The sequence below is a fragment of the Sphaeramia orbicularis genome, chromosome 15 (genome assembly GCF_902148855.1).
Source record: "Sphaeramia orbicularis chromosome 15, fSphaOr1.1, whole genome shotgun sequence".
In the NCBI taxonomy this organism is placed as follows: Eukaryota; Metazoa; Chordata; class Actinopteri; order Kurtiformes; family Apogonidae; genus Sphaeramia; species Sphaeramia orbicularis.
The window spans coordinates 47,272,293-47,289,544 of NC_043971.1; the positions used below are offsets into that span (position 1 = coordinate 47,272,293).

Here is a 17,252-nt window from a genome sequence, read left to right on the forward strand (position 1 = left end):
AACATCACAAATTAATGGTTTGCTATACTATGTTGCAAATAAACATTAATTTTATTTTACATTAAGACTATATAATGCATATTATTGTGGACGGAGGCAGAAAAGCCAGGTGTAGATTACTGCACAAAGGAAGAATTTTGTACAGTCAGTCCAAAGGCTGCAAATTAATACTGAAAAAACAATAACTCACACTATGAATTATGAAAGCGCTGCAGCATCTTAAACCAGCCACAATTAACATTTGAAAGAAACAGTACCACAGTGTTTCAGGTTCAGCTTCAGAGTTTGTTATGTCTTTTATGTATTGTGATTGTCTCTCTCAACTCACCATATATTTTTTATTAGTACGTTTTTATTTTATTTTTATCAATTACTAGAAATTTCAGGCGACCCCACGTGGGGTCCCGACCCCAAGGTTGAAAAACACTGCTTTAAGTGCGTTTTACTGATACTCTTTCCATACTTCCATACATCACTGATTAAATGTAGAGCTAAAGGGTGGGTGGGGAATGATTGTCAGTAACAGGAAATGAGAAAACTGCACACGCGCTCACATCCAGCTGACTGTTACGCCGACCGCTGTCAATGAATCACTCATTTTCTGCTGTATTTTAATCAACGGACAGACGAGACGAACCTGTGCTCTGTGTCTCCTCAGGTGTGTCGAGGCCTCATGCCCATATCAGGAACACAGAACTCGCGCACCTGGGAACTGACGTCATTACGCTGAAAGTACCTGCTGCGACTTGTTCAGCTGAAGGCAGTTTACCAAAAGAGAGAGAGGAGAGGAGACGAACACGACGATATAAACCGCATTAAGACTGTATTTCTGGTTCATCTGACACTTTCATTTTGAGGATTATCGAAAGAGGACTTAACAAACAGATGGGGACCGCCCGTTTCGTGGTTCTAGCCACTTTGGTCGTCGTTTTTCAGGTAAGATTTCATCCTGTCGTAAGTTGACTGTAAACGCCTTTACTTCCGTCGTCTTCCTGTGGAACTTATGTCCGCGCGCACATATATCAATAACTTCTGTAAATATGCTGTCTAGAACATAGTTTTAGTGTGTATTTCAGGACAGAAAATTATTCATTTAAACACAGCTATGCCACTTGACAAGAGAATGTTTGGTGTTTGGTTTTAATGAGTTTCCCCCCAAATTTCGAGGTTTAATGGTACCTTTTCTATTTTCAACAGCGGGAAAAGCTGAGGTTGGCATAAACAAACAAACAAACAAACAAACAAACAAACAAATAAAGCTTTAAATCACCATTTTCGTAAAAGCCAGTCTCTTTTTTTTTTTCCTCTGAGAAGTCTGATCCGCTCTGACCTCGCCCTTTTTTCGTTGATGACGTCACGTCTCGGCAGGTTAAATTCCGATTAAGTGGGTTTCGACTGGATCTCCGCGGTTTCGATTTAATACCTGTAATCGATGGACATTGTTTTCCTCCGTCTTGTACAACTATAGTTTGTATTATCAGTAACAGACCGCCATTGTCTTGCTTTAGATAAGTACTGAAAATAGTTCTGCATTGAAAACTTTATTGCAGACAGAATATCATTATCAAAATGAAAAGGAGTTCAGTGGGTCTCGGTAGTGTTTAACAATACTATATGATGTTCTTTGATTCATTTTGTGATTGCATTCGTGTGTATTGTATTTCTAATGCAATGTCTCTCTTAAGATTCAAAAAAGAAATGTATTTTCTCCTTAGGACCAAACCTTGTAAAAACAAGTTAAGTGTCATAGATCTACATTCTGTCTAAAGCAAGGGCTTTAGACAGACAACCTTTTTGACTTCTGGGCCCAATTTTCCCAGTACAAAGTGGCCTGGGGCCCATTCAGATATTAACACTTTCATTTTAATTGATCTAAGTCTTAGTTTGATTTGTATTCAGTAACTACATAAAGTCCACTTATTTTAACAAGGTAAATCCTTGTGAAATAAATGACATGATACACTGTGATCATCTCAAAGATGTACTGATCATGTAGCCTATGTAAACCTGCGCATACAACAAGACACCAAACAGGTTAGCAATTATTTGTACAAATCAAGTTGCTACAAGACCAAATATAAAGGCTAAAGTTAATCTTATTAACACAAAATCAGAAATCCCAAAATATTTAGATGCTCTCAAAAAACTGAAGAGAAATTTTGATAAATAAAATTATGTGGTAATAAAATACATTCAAAATAACAAACGTTTCAAAATAAATACACTGTAAATAAAATTTTAAATGAAGTCTAAATGAAAATAATACTTTATAATCTGCTGATGAATTTGACAATTCAACAGTCTTCATTTTTGCATGGCAGAACCAGAAGTTGTTATTCAAATCTGTGGCAAATGAGCAATAACGACAGTCACAAAAGTCCATTTTTTCTGGCTAAGAGGTTGCTGGCTTTCAAAGAACATTTAGCGTTGCCAGTCAGTGACATGATAGATCTTTTCTGTATCTGTAGCCCATTTTCTTTTCTCTTGGAAAAAATCCACCATCGATCCTAATTGCTGTCCTGTGACATCCATGTATCTCTAGAAAAGTCAGCTTTTCATGTGCTCAGAAAAATGTTTTAAGTGTTCTAATCTATTGGTATGTAATTTGAATATTTCTGTATTTTGCAGCTTTATAGTTTTAGTCCTTTGCATTGTAGCAGCAAATTTGTACTTTTTACACCACAATATTTGTAATTCTAACTTGGTTATTTGATCATTTTAACACAAAAATATGATGTAATCAGTACCATGCACTATGGATGCAATGGTACTCGGGGAAAACTGTGTACCATTCGGTCTGCCCTGCATGGGACAATCTGCCCTTATGGACCACAGGTTTTTGGTTTTTTGCAATTGATTTCTCTCTCCCTCTGTCTTTCTCTCTCGACATGCATATGGGCACACAGCCCCTCTGTGAGAGACAGCGGACAGAGAAGTGGCTTTAGACTCAACACGCATCAAAGTCCTGCACGGGTCCGCTACTTTTCCAAAACCGCCACCTGCCCATACACACGTACATTACACCCGCCACCCAACCCGTGATTAAACACATTGTCTACACAGTAACTCACTTTTAAGTCCCTGCGGGTACCTCACCCAGTGCAGGACTCTGACACACATACAATACCATGACACCCTATTACAAGGAAATGTGTAAGGTAGATAACTGTGGCATTTTTATACTGCTGTTTTCTTTTACATCCCTATGCAGAACGGGAACTTATTTATTTTAAAAAAAAGCACCCTTTGGGCCCAATGTGTGCAAGTGCCTGTTATATTCAACTGTATACAAGTAGTCAAGGACTAAGAAAGGGTTCTGTTGTTCTGTACAAAAAGTGTTATTCAGTAAACTGATATAATTTGTTCTTACTGTAAAATTCTGTTTTTGCTGATAAGCAAAATAAAAATAATTTTGGGAGAAAAAAAATCCCAGTTCTCTTTATGCACAAAACATGTACCGAAACCGTGGCCCAAAAACCAACGTACGGACCGAACCATGGGCTACCTGTATCGGTGCACTCCCACTATGCACAGTACTCTTTCAAGTCTTTCAAAAAGTAATCAGCTATTCCTGAGCTTAAAAGTAGGCTTCTCTTCAGCTTTATCTCAGTGCATACTTATTTAGCTTAAGGAGGATAATTAAAAATTCAACCCTTAAATGAACAGCACATTCTTCATTTTTTTCAGAGGAAAATCTTTGATCTGAAAATTTAATTAAACCTGTTGGACAAATGGGACTAGTATGACAAATACAATATTTGCCTCTGGGATGTCGTAGCATCAAAGTATGAAGTTGCGGAAAATGGAAGTACTCTGGTATAGCACAAATAGTTCAAGTTCTTGCAGAATTAAATACTTTGCAGTGTTGTAGCAACACATTGTAGCACCATAATTCAAGTAGATAAAATTCTACAGAACCCTGGAGCTTAAATCAATAGTGAATTAATTATAAATCACGATTGATTTATTGGGCAGGTTGAAATATAGGTCAGTAATGCAAGTTATATCACCTTTGATAAACTGTAAATAAATGAGCAGCTTCTCAGATGTGAATATTTGAGTGTTCTTTAAGTCTTGAGTTTTCTCACATTTGAAGGATCTATTACCATCTTTTTATTCCCCTAGACTTTAACTGTAGTGTCCTCTGAGGAGTCATCATGTGTACCTGGATTTACATCAGATGTGTACATTTTCAAAGTGTACAAAAAGCATCTTCATCGGGGCATGAGACTTGGCAAAGGTAAGACAGATTCTACATTCCCCCTCATTCACCAAGTGGTGTCCATTTCTAACGTGTACTATGGAGTTTGTGATATTATGAAGTCTATTAATAACTATTAATAAAAAGATTTTTGAAAGCACAGAACTTATAGAAATATGGGTTTCATCATCAAAAAGGAAGTATGGGGTTTTTTTGTTTGAGTGTTTGTGGCTCAGATGGCTTTCTGTTCACACTGTTCATACTTGTAGCCTAAACAAAGTCAGGTTTCAGCTCGCACTCACTCTGCACCTCATGTAAAGCTCTAAACCTGTAGGGTAAAACAAAACAAAAAAAATGTCCCCAAGCCTGTTCGGCAGGCCTTGTTTATCAGATGTTCTTGAATAAGTGAAGTAGATGATTGCTACAGTTGTAGATGTATTAGTTTACTGGATTTTTATTTTTCAAGAACTAATGTAGAGTAACTAATTCTGATTGGCACTACGTGGTTTTTGCTTGATGAATAGTTAAGGGCCTTATTAGCTCAAAGTTGCATTGTCACAAACTCGGTTTTAGTTAGACTTGTGTAGCTTGATGAGTTTCAAAATCAAATTATTGTCTTTTAGACTGAAAAACCAATTTCTTCAGTGAAAGTGAGCTTAAAGGTTAAACAGCAGCTCTGAAGCATCGAAGATAAATAGGTATAATTTTCAACACAATTTTGAATAATGTAAACAATCTGGTGGATCCTTTTTATTAAATTTTATTTTTTATATAGCACCAGATCTCAACAGAAGTTTTTTACAGATACCCTTCATATAGAACAAGTCTAAATCTTCTCCTTTCATCTCTTCTCCTTTCATTAAACTAGGTAAACTAGGCCTTATGCTATCTTATTTACATGACAGAAGGTCAGTTCCGTCTCTGCGCTCTGCCAAGTGAGGAGCAGACAAAAATTTATGTGTGAGCCACGAGCAGGTGGTAATACTAGTAAGGTCTGCTTGCTTTTTCACTTGTTGTTTTTATACTTTAGAACAGAATTTTTGGCCCAGTTGTGCTTGAAAGCTAATAATAATTGCTCAGAACATCAAACATTGAAAAAGTCTAAGCCTGGCTTACAGTCAGATGTTGACCTGTTTCATGGTTTTGTGCCCCTTTGGATGATATCAGGTGTTTACATAGAGGGTCTGACTTTTAACCCATAAAGACCCAGTACTGCTTTTGTGGCAGTTCCCAAATAAATTTTTCTCTCTATTTAACCTGTCTTAAGTAATTTATCACCAGTTATTCTAATATCCTCCGCATTTTGCATTTTTTAGTGAAAATCATGTATTTTATTGATTATGTAAGATGTTCATAAAGACAGTAAAGTTTAGGGTCATTGTATCACAAAACAGACAAAACTGAACAAGAAGTGACTTTTCAGCAAAGATATCAATAACTGAACATAAGCAAGCGTCTCCATCTACTGTCATTTGTCAAACTCCATGGGTTTTACTGGTGAATCAATGTTGTAAAAAATGACTGTTTCCAGGTTCACAATGGAGCCTCTGAACGTCCAAATGGGTCATAGACCATGAAAAGATAACAAACTGTATTTTACACTAATTATTTACATGTCTTAATAGGATCAGAGATTCAGCAGTTATTGAATATTTTAAATCAGGAGATGCTTCTGGTTGATGGTGAATGTTTGTGTCTTTAAGGTTTAAGGAACTGAGGCTTCATGTGCTGTGATACTGATATGAAGGGTTGTTGGCTGGATGGAAGATGTGTCAGAAAGAAATGTTTCAATAGATGGGTCATTGAGCAATTAATTTATTTTAAGAAGCATTTTCTGATTCAGCGATGAATCCTTTGGTTATTGCACAATATGTTTTGTACATTTACAGGACGTGATGTGATGGATGTAAACACCTGAGCTAGGGCTGCACGATTAATCGATTTTAAATCGAAATCGGATTTTTTAATTAGGACGATTTTTAAAAAAGGGAAATCGTAAAATCGATTTCATCTCTCTCGTGCCTGCGGGCCGTGCGCTTGCGGGCTCCCGTAGGCTCCTCCTCCTATCAGTGACAGCGGTCTGTCACAGAACTCCGTGTAATGACCGGACTTTAAATGTGTTCATGAGCCCGCAGTACTTATAGCAATGTAAGCCGTGGCTTCACGCACGGATCCCGCAACTGAAATAGAACTGCATGCGGATCACTCATCTTCCGTTGTCCCGGATCCGTACCGTCCTGTCTTCTTCCGATCCAGGTCCGGGTCTCGGGGTCATCAGCCTCAGCAGAGGAGCCCAGACAGCCCTGTGCCCACACACATCCACCCGCTCCAGGATAGAATCCCTCCAGTGTGTCCTGGGTCAGTCTATTCCACGCACGGATCCCTCAGTTTAAACAGAACCGCATGTGGATCACTCATATTAACCTGGTCCACGCACGCACGCACGCACGCACGACTGATGCCTGTCACTGACTTACATTGGTATCACTTCTGTGGGCCCAGATACCCAGGAAAAAAAATAAAATAATAAAATTAAAAAAAAAACAACAACAACACACACACACACACATATATATATATATAAAAAAATTAAATAATTAATTTAGTCCTCTTACTTGCTAAATTTTTCATTCACAAATGTAAGTTCTGTAACACAAAAACAAATATTATTTATTTTTTGACAGATGTTGAACTTTATTTAAAGCTGTTAGATAAATCTGGAAACAAAAAGGCTATAAAAAACATAAGTATTTGCTCTGATTTGGACATTGTATTATAGTGTATTCCCCCTGGCAAACTTATGTTATTTTCTTGTTGCATACATTGTTTGTATACTCTACTTCATTCAATAAAGATTTAATTAAGAAAAAATAAACTTCTGGGGGTTCATCACGTGATACCATCACAGATTTGAGGTCAGAGCAGTGCCTTGCATTGTGGGCTGCTCACGAAAACGACATGCTGACTTCTGTTGTCTTTTGTAGTTTTACCCAAAAATCAAAATCGAAAATCGAGTTTTTAGAGGAAAAAATCGGGATTTTTTTTTTGCCAAAATCGTGCAGCCCTAACCTGAGCAAAATATTTTTATGTAGACTTGGAAGTTTTTAGATATTTTGTGGCAGAAATGGCGCATACTGTAGATTGTTTTGTTAATTTAGTGGCCTGAACAGACTCAAAACATTGCTAATTAAATCAGTTTATCTTATTATTTAAGTGTTTAACTTCCCAGTCACTTTTACCACATAGTACACCATTTAAGAGATCTCATCCCTCTGATTGTGCTCTGATGGCATTAGTCAGCTTAATGCTGCTGGATGAGTTAACCACTATGTTGTGTCTGTCACAAGTCATTTCCTGGGTGTGTAGGCAGCTGGGGAGCCGGTACTTCACCCAGACACATCCAATCAGTTGTTTTACCGTTTGAAAATAACATGCATCTGCTGAGTGCATTTTGTTGTTGTTGTGGTGGTCATTCACAGTGAGTGAGATTACAGGGAAAACCTGTCATAATGATATTCATATTGCTTGAGGCCTCACTGCCTCTCTATTTGCTCTAACTTTTCCAGTATTAATAAGATGTTAAGTTTACATTCAACCAGCCTGTTTATTACTTGTCATGTAGACAATTATTCTTTATATGTAGGCTAATTGAGTAGATAACAGAACTAGGTCAACACAAAAAGAAGGTAAGAACACGGTGCTGGCTTTACCAGGGGACTTCACCTTAGTCACAAGTATGTTACACAACATGGTTTGTTTTATTTGTTCTCTCACGACCCTGATGGGCAGCTTTTATTGTGCGTCATACTTGGAAAGCAGTTGTTTAGAAATTCGATGTTGCATCTGCAGCAGGAATACTACAAAGAATGCACTTTATATATTTAGCACCATTAAAAACGCATGGTCCAAACATGTGGTGTAATTTCCAGAAAATGATTTGCTCAGGTGTGTATTTTGTATATGTTGCTCACGAGGTGAGTAACACAGTTAACAGCTGTTTTTTTTTTCAATTCCAACGTGCACTACGTCAGCGTTTGGACTAATCTTTTAATGTCAGACATTCAGTCTCTTGTACAATGTCATGCTGTACTGGTAACTTTAGGTGTGGTCAATAGCCGATAAAAAGGCAGCAAAGAAAATGCCAAAATGTTTTTGCCAGCTCAAAATGCCACTACTTACCATGCAACTGAGAGAATGTGCCATTAGCATGTTACATGCAGGTCTGAACCATGGTGAAGTCGCTTGCTGTGTTCGTTGTCATCGCAGTACAATAAGTCGTCTGAGTAATTGGATCCCTCAGGACAGGATCATGAGACTTAGTTCCATGCATCGTCGCTGCACTGCTTGTTTGGAAGCCAGAAGTGGACACACCTGATACTGAATGATGACACTTTCAATTTCTGAGTACCTGTATTCAGTGCACTGAATAAACGTGTTAAGTTGATCACAATTTGTCCACAATTCATTCTCTAATGGCCAATGCTTCCCTCTTTAATATGAAGGTAACCCCAAACCAATTAATTTAGTATATCTCCAAATATGCATATTATTCTGACCCCCTGTGTTTTTAATGGCACTAAGTATATTTTTGATCAGGATTAGGGTTTTTGTGTTTGCACAGTACAGTGATGGTTTTTTTGCTAACATGAGTTTAACATATGTATGATCATGTATTGAACTGTTTCAGTTTGGGGCCTTCTATACAATACAGAGGTGTACCGAACAAATGCATGTAGCCTATGTGAAGAACGCAAACACTCGGGAAGCAGGGTGGCCAAAAGCAGAACCCATTCTGCAGCGATGCCGCACAGAAGCCTGGTCGGACATTCCAAGTGTGTTGAGTTTCATTTTCGGTATTGGTGATGTGTCGTTTGCGAACAAGACGGTACATAGAGCTCATACTTCAAAGTGAATGATGTGTGCCAGCTCCTGTTAGCAAACTGTTAATTTACTTTTGCAAGACAGAATGATGTCACGTTATCCGCGAAATGAGTGGTCCATGCATGCAGTGTCACATGCATACTCTACAACCAATCCTGTGAGGATAAACAAGGATCATACCACCAAGCAGGGAAGGAGCAGAGGTGCGCAGTTCACTCACAGTTGTATACAAAACACTCCAAAGGAGCAGAAAGGTCAGATGATGCTTCTGAGGAAGACTGGAGTCAGTCGAAACTGTCAAGCAGGTAACATCTAAAAACTATACCTTGTCTGTAGGGCTGTGCAATTAATCGAAATTCAATTACGATTTCGATTATTACATGGAACGATTAAAAAATTATATAATCGAGAAAAAACGATTATTAATTTGGAGTTGTTTTAATTCACGCGCACACAAGCTCCTATGAGCTGCTCTGCCCCGCCCCCCTCTAAGCTACTGCTGCCTGCTAGCCAGCAGGTCCACCCCAAGAGGACAGTTGTACCAGCGGTCTGGAAAAACGGCAGGAGAATCCCAGCAGAAGTCCTTGGTAAACAAAAAAGGCAAGTCCAATTCAATTGTATGGAATCACTTTGGGTTTGATGAAGAAGACGAAGAGCAAAAACACATCACGTGCAAAAAGTGTTTCGTAGTTGTGTCCGCACCGACCGCTAACACAACAAACCTTTTTAACCATCTGAAGTTGAACTGAAACGCTGAAACTCAAACTGAAACGCATAAAAACAACTCCGTCTACAACTTCGTCCGCAATGCAATCTTCAGTCTCCGAATCTCTTTATGCTGCAACTCCTGTATTAACCTAACCCGTATAACCCTAACGTGTATTCTATAGATGGCTGATGTATACAGAAGGCCTGAACTGAAACCTCACGGCACACCACTGAGTTTACTGTTTCATACTACACTGAACATACTTGAATGTATAATTTGCACTTTACGTGGGTTTTTTTTTTTATTGCTCCAGTTCTATGGCAGGTCTAGAGCAGTTTAATGCCAGTGCACTATTTGTTTACAAAAGGAAACAGACTTGAATTTACAGTATACTGATTTGCATTCAAAGATTTTCTTGTTTCGTACAAAAGTGAACATACTTTGTTTTAGTGTTTAAAAGCTTTATTTATGTTTAAAGAGTATATTTTACATTGTTTTGCAAGAAAAAAATAAACAACTTTAAGGTTAACAAATAATCGTTTTTAATAATCGTGATTTCAATTATTGCTAAAATAATCGTGATTATTTTTTTTTCTATAATCGAGCAGCCCTACTTGTCTGAACAAAAGAAAAAAGAATCGTATAAAGACTTAACAATGACTGACTGATATGCACACTCACCATCAACTGGACTGGGGGTCTACTACAGGTGACCTAACGGTGAGTCTTTTGACAGAAGTACCAGTGTTGTATTCAGTGTAGTTGTGAACAGTGGTGCTGTAGGGTTATATACAGGTAGGATGGTATAATGGACTGTTTGGTGCCTTGTTAGGAGACAGACAGACCAGCGATCCTGTGAGCTGGCTCTGTTCAGTGTTGTGTGAAAACTTTCTTTGGTAGATTACCTTCAGTATTTTAGTCTGTCAAAATGACAGACAGCCTTCAGAATTTGCCATCATCTTTAACACTTTCAGTGCCATGGGCCGATTAAATCGGCCTTACGAAAACAACCTGTAAAGTGCCACGGGCCGATCAGATCGGCTTTGGAGAGCACGCCACATTTGTGTACAAACAAACCATCCACCCCCATTTCTTTCTCACATTTCGATGACGTTCTGTCTGTGTCCCCCTTTTGAGACCAAGCAGACGGGAATTTGAGGTCACGCGACCGAATAAATTATGCAAATAACGATCAATAATGAATCGGCTGCGTCCGGTGCGTTTTGAATGTAAGTAGCAATCGGTCGGATGTTACCGAGCGGTTTTTGACTAAGGAAGAGCTCGCATTTCGTTGTCTGCTTGGGAAATTGTATGTATGAATTTATGAATGAAATCATATGCAAATTAGATGGCCATTTTGTAGTAATATCGTAAACACAGCGATCTGTCAAAACAGTCCCATCTGCTAGAAAATGAGTTCTGATGACGATTCAGACTTTGATTCCCAGTCTTCAGACTATGATAGCGATGATTCCAGTTCCAACAGCAGGTAAATATGTCTTGATATGGAATTTCAATGAAAATATGTTGCATGTGATAGGTAAATAGATAGATTCTTGTCTACTACCGCCCACTGACAACTTTGACAGTTGAAACGAAAAATGACATTTGGTTATGCCACAATCGATCAACAGTCATTCCAAGCCCCATGCTACATGATGTACACTTATTACAAACCAGCTGACAACATAATTTACAACAAATGATACAAGTTTATGAAGGTCTTTCCAACAAATTTACAGACTTACATATTTGCGCTTTTTTTTTTTTTTTTTTTTTTTTTTTTTTTTTGGCACCAATATTCTCACTGTAAATTTGAACTTATTTAGCATTCATTCCCTAATTGCAGTTCTGGTAGCAGTTCTAAGGAAGATGCTGGGGAATGGGAAACAATCGAAGTACCAGAGCAGGACCCTCCACATCACCCATATGTGTTTACTGAGCATCCTGGTCCAGTCAATCCTCCTCCTAGGGATTCTAGTCCTATTGTGTACTTCATGATGTTTTGTACACTGGATCTTCTGCAACGTTTTGTTGACCAGACCAACCGCTACACCGAACGGTACCCGGCATCCCACAATCTGCGTCCCCGATCCCGTGCTCATCAATGGATTCCAACTACAGTCACCGAGATGAAGGGTTTCATTGCATTGATCCTCAACATGGGCATTGTACAATTGCCATCCATATTTATGTATTGGTCTACAGAAGCCTCAATTCAACAAACTTTTTTTCGTTGTGTGTTCCGTCGCAATCGTTTCCAGCTTCTGTTGAAATTCTTTCATGTAGAGGACAACCGCAACATTTATCCTCGTGGTCATCCAAATTACAATCCCATTGCCAAATACCAATATCTTGTTTCTTTTGCAAACAGAAAGTTCAAGGAACATTACCTGCCCAGAGAATACTTAGCCATTGATGAGAGCATGATAGGTAGTCGCGGTAGATTTTGTTACCGTCAGTTTATGCCTAACAAACGCCATGCGAGATTTGGAGTGAAACTTTGGCTGTTGGTGGAATCTGCCTCGAAATACTGCATGCAGTTTTTTGTTTATTGTGGTCGTAGATATGATCCTGCTCCACCTGAAGGTCAGGGGTATGATGTTGTTGTTCGATTGTTACGTGTTTCCAACTTGTTGAACAGATCCTACCATGTTGTTGTTGATAGTTTCTTTTGTTCTCATCGCCTTGCCAGCGCTCTTTGCTTTCGGCACATATTTGACTGGAACCATCAGGAAGAATAGGGACATACCAGCTGTTGCTAAAGTTGCCAAGCCTCCTGTTGGCAGAAGTACCTACTGGCGTAATGGACAGTCCCTCCTGGTAGCTTTTCGTGAAAAAGCTAGCAAAGTTGTGCGTGTTTTGTCCACCTGTGCTGAGGCTCGTAATGTCAACAACAAACCTATGGTCATTGCCGATATTTATAATCCACATATGTGTGGCGTTGATGTGCATGACCAGCAACTGTATGTTCATCATGATGAACGTAAAACTGTCAAGGTCTGGAAGAAGGCCACATTCAACATTCTCAGCCGCATGCTTTTGAAGGCATATCAAATCTACATCCAGAACACTGACGATCCGAATCCGCTTAGCCGACGTAGGTTCAACTCCTCCGTGATAGAAGCTTTGGCAGATGATCATCTTCGTGCACAGGTTGTCCATGAGAATGCTGAACCTCTGCGAGATGGGAGAGCAGCTGAGAATGTTCAAGCTGGGGTGAGACTTCTTCCAGACAGAAAGGAAAAGGAATGTGTTGTGTGCTCGCATAAGAACGGAAATGGACGCAAGAGATCAAGGACTGTTTGTGTTGTGTGTGAACGTGGAGTGCATGTGTCTTGTGAGAAGCGGCATACACATAACTGATCAATTTTTTAACATCATGAGGACTGATGGTTCCTGATTGTTTATGAAGTTACTGTTACTGTTACTGTTTTTTTCATCATACATTTCACAGTAATTGTTTTGTGATAATAATATCCCGGCTATTACATACGTTGGCAACTTTATGATATGTGTGTTACATTTAGGTCATATACTTTGGGTGTGATACAAATGTTTATGTTTTTGAAAGTAAATCATGATAAAATGTCATTCCTAATAATGTGAAAGATGTATAAATGTTTGCTTTTTGTGGTGTGAGTCAGATCATGTTTGCATAAGAATTTTGTAAGTTTGTTGCTTTATTGATCGTAAGTGTTTGAGAGTTTGAACTGTTTATCTGACTACCTGTTACAGGCAGTGTATAAATACTGATCACGAAGGCACAGTTTCATACTAATCATGTAAATTGCTACACATGTACACTATTTTATATAAATTGCCATACTTTGTTGCCAGTATTATCATGTTATTGCTTAGGGTTCCAAAATATACAATTTGTGATGCTCAGATATTTGTGACATATTTCATTTTGTGCAATATTTCTTTCTATAGCTACGGCATGTTCAAGTATTTTTCATGTATTTCATTATTGAAATTTGTTGTTGATATGCATTGTGTTTTTGCTATTTTTATACTTATTATTATTTATTGTGATTTTTAATTTGTTTTTACATTTTCTAACCTGATGTGTTGTGATCCTGTTATAGGAATGTCGACATACGCAGTAACCTTTTTTGAGCATACAACATTTGCGGGTGTACATACATGTATGTTGAAAAAGTATTGATAAGATTTGTTTTCAAGTCATTGTTGAATTATGCTTGTTCAAATTTGAATGTGAATATGTTATTAAAATAGATTTCAGTGTTAAGAGTTGTTGTAATGTTGCTATGTGAACCAACAGAACTCCGAAAACTGAACTCGAACATGGTGTTTTCACTTTTTCTAGTATCTGATCAGTTTCCAGACCGACGTGAAGTCCTGCAGAACAGCCAAAGTCTGTGGCACTTTTAAGGCGTCTTTGCCCCTTGACTGTCTGGCACTTAAAGAGTTAAAAAAAATCTGTCAATGACAGAATATTTTTGGTTAACGTGACCCCTGATCTTGTTCCACTTTAATAATAAATTGAACATGCCAAAGCTGTTCTTACTGCTGTCTGTTTGCTTTGTGTGACAGTAGTTTAACAAGAAAGTTGGTGGGTACATTGGGTGGTTTCAGAGTGTTAAGCATGTAAATGCAGGAAGACAATTGGCTACAGCAATTTAATATTGGAACATAATAGGCCATAAGGTGAACCATGAAAAGTGGCTAGAAAATGATTTTCGTTCCCGTGTCTGGGCACTACTTTTTAAATGCATTTTTGTTTAGACTGTACCCTCATGGACTTTGGGTTAAAAGTTCTCCGCAATATATCCTGCAGTTTTTTGTCACAAGCCATAAATCTATATGAATATAAAATTAAAAAATGAAAATTCTGTGACGCTAGATTCACTTGTTTTATTTATCAACATTCATTTTAGCTATACAAAAACTCTCACAAATGGATATTTATACATATTAACATTTTAGACAAGTCTTGATGAATTATTACCATGCAATGTGAATTTAGACCATGAAATCTTGGAAATTTGTGGGAAAAAGCTTCTACTGATTTCACGTATTGCACACGGTGAATTTTGCCACACACGGTGAATTTTGCCACACACAAACACATACATCAATGTAACAGCAATGCTTGACACAGTGTTGACAGTTGCAGGGTTTCTTTTCTTCTTTTAACAATGATGCATTTGTCATGTAACAATACATGTTTTTTAATAGATCTTGGTCTGTTTTTTTACACAGTACACTGTAAACTTTTGTTTTTGTTCAATGGATGTTTTTTTAGAGGATATTTCATGGTTCTATAACATGTCTAATCATCACCATCACTGTCAGAAACATCATCCCATGTAGCTGTATCTTCTGTTTCCTTCTGAACATTCACACAGTGCTGCCACCTACACAAATCAGTGCAAGACAGTCTTGCTGACATACAGGAACACCTGTCTGTATCACATTTGCCTTGTTTCCAAGTGCAGTGGACGAACTACAAAACACTTTGAGGAGCAGGATTTTTAGTCATCCAGGTCACTGTTAACTCCCCATCCTCAATGTGTCATCCACTACCAGTGGGTGAGGGTGGACACATAATACCTTTCAGACAATTTCTCATTATTGCTGTTTGGCAGTTTGCCCTTTTGCAGTGTTGGTGTAGAGCATCACATGTTGGAGGCATGGACAGGGCAAACTACCAAGGAGCAATAATGAGACATTGTCAGCAAGACTGGGTGGCCATGGCTCAGATGGTAGAGCAGGTCGTCCAATAACCGAAGGGTTGGCGGTTCAAATCCCACTCTGTCCTAGTCAGTCCATTGTGTTCTTGAGCAAGACACTTCACCCAGTGCCACTCACTCTGGTGTATGAATGTTTGGTGGTGGTGGTTCACAACAATAATAATTCTTTGCCTGATGATCTGCTCACAGAAGAGAAGATCCTGTAGCTGACATTGAAGGCAGCTCATTTCTGAAACACACACACACACCTAGTTTCACAAAGCTGCAAGCAGCATTGTGTGTGAGAGAGAATGAGTTATGATCAGTAATAGTAGTAGCAGTAGTAGTAATAGATGTAATAGCAGTAGTAGTAATAGCACTAGCAGTAGTAGTAATAGCAGTAGCAGTAATAATAGTAGCAGTAGTAGTAATAATAGCAGTAATAGCAGTAGTAGTAATAGTAGTAGTAATAATAGTAGTAATAGTAGTAGTAGTAGTAGTAGTAATAATAGTAGTAATAGCAGTAATAATAGTAGTAATAGCAGGAGTAGTAGTAGAGAATAGAATAAACTTACACACTTATATGCAGTGTTCGTGTGTGAGAGTGAGAGACAGATTTTTTTTTTTTTTTACACACCTGCTGATAACGTCTGTACCAGTGAAAGATGATCCTTTGTGCATTTGCCAGACACGGTGATGTATTTATCCACTTTTTTTCCTTATTGTGCATAAGGCAGGCAGAACAGGACCAGATGAAACAGTAGGTAGACCCATTCTGGACCGTCATTTCTTCCTCGGAGTTTCACTTGTTGATCCTGCGGTGCTGCCGGCATCACCTGTTTGCACAGACTCACCTCCCTGTGATTCATTGACATCTGGATTCTCTCTTGTATGTTTCCCCGCGGAATCCAATCGCTTTTTTATCAATAAATCGTCTGTAGCATGTTGCATGAAACCCAGCATCTTCTGGAACGTTGTCAAATTCAGTAGTGATAGTGTTTATAAGTTTCAGTTATAGTCCTGCTCTCACCACTCAAATAAAACCATTGTTCAACACAGTTTCTTAGCGTTTCCCATCGTTTGGCCGAAAAATCCTGTATTTTTTTCTTTTTTTACGGATATGAGGTGCATATTCCGTGTTTTTGCTGGCTTTTTAAAACTTTTCGTTGTATTTTCCTCCTCCGAACTACAGGAAGCTCGCTTCCTAGTCGGAGGAGGTAGGTATCTTGGATGTTTTGCGCTATCTGATTGGACCAGCAGGTTACACGTGACTCAAACCGCAGCACGCATGATAACAATAGCATTGCGTGAATAAAATTAAGTAGGACCGTCCTACTTAAAAAATCCGATTTCGATTTAAAATCGATTAATCGTGCAGCCCTATTGGGCAGATAGAAACACAGATGAGGTGTGGTGAGGGGGGTACTGGTAGGGGAGCAGGGAGTAACTGGGTATAGGTGCAGAGCAGCCCTTGTCAAAAGGAGTGACTGAGGGTCATTACAACATTCAAAATTGGTATTATTTATTTATTCATTTTTTTTTAATCTTGATTGAGTCAAAAAGACAAGTGGCTTTTTTCTAGCGCTATAAAATGTAGTTGACAAATTGCTTCACTGATTGTAATGTACATTATGTCTTCTCCTGCAAGAACTGTCACCAACCATTCATAGGTCTTAAATTTGTTGTTTTCTCTGTTAAGCACAGAAAACGGTTTTACAGTTTTAACCTGTCGTATTGTTTTGTCAAGGCATGCATTTTTGTT

The 17,252-nt window shown here is 38.4% G+C and overlaps 1 protein-coding gene across 1 annotated transcript in view; it reads left to right on the plus strand.

The window, feature by feature from the left end:
• The first annotated feature begins 756 nt into the window (after positions 1-756).
• Positions 757-17,252, plus strand: part of LOC115434759 (B-cadherin-like) — a 50,124-nt gene continuing 33,628 nt past the window's right edge. Inside the window, exons 1-2 of the mRNA XM_030156877.1 lie at positions 757-936; positions 4,126-4,240. Of these exons, the coding sequence (XP_030012737.1) occupies positions 886-936; positions 4,126-4,240 (166 nt within the window). The 5' untranslated portion in view covers positions 757-885. The remainder of the gene's footprint in view (positions 937-4,125; positions 4,241-17,252) is intronic.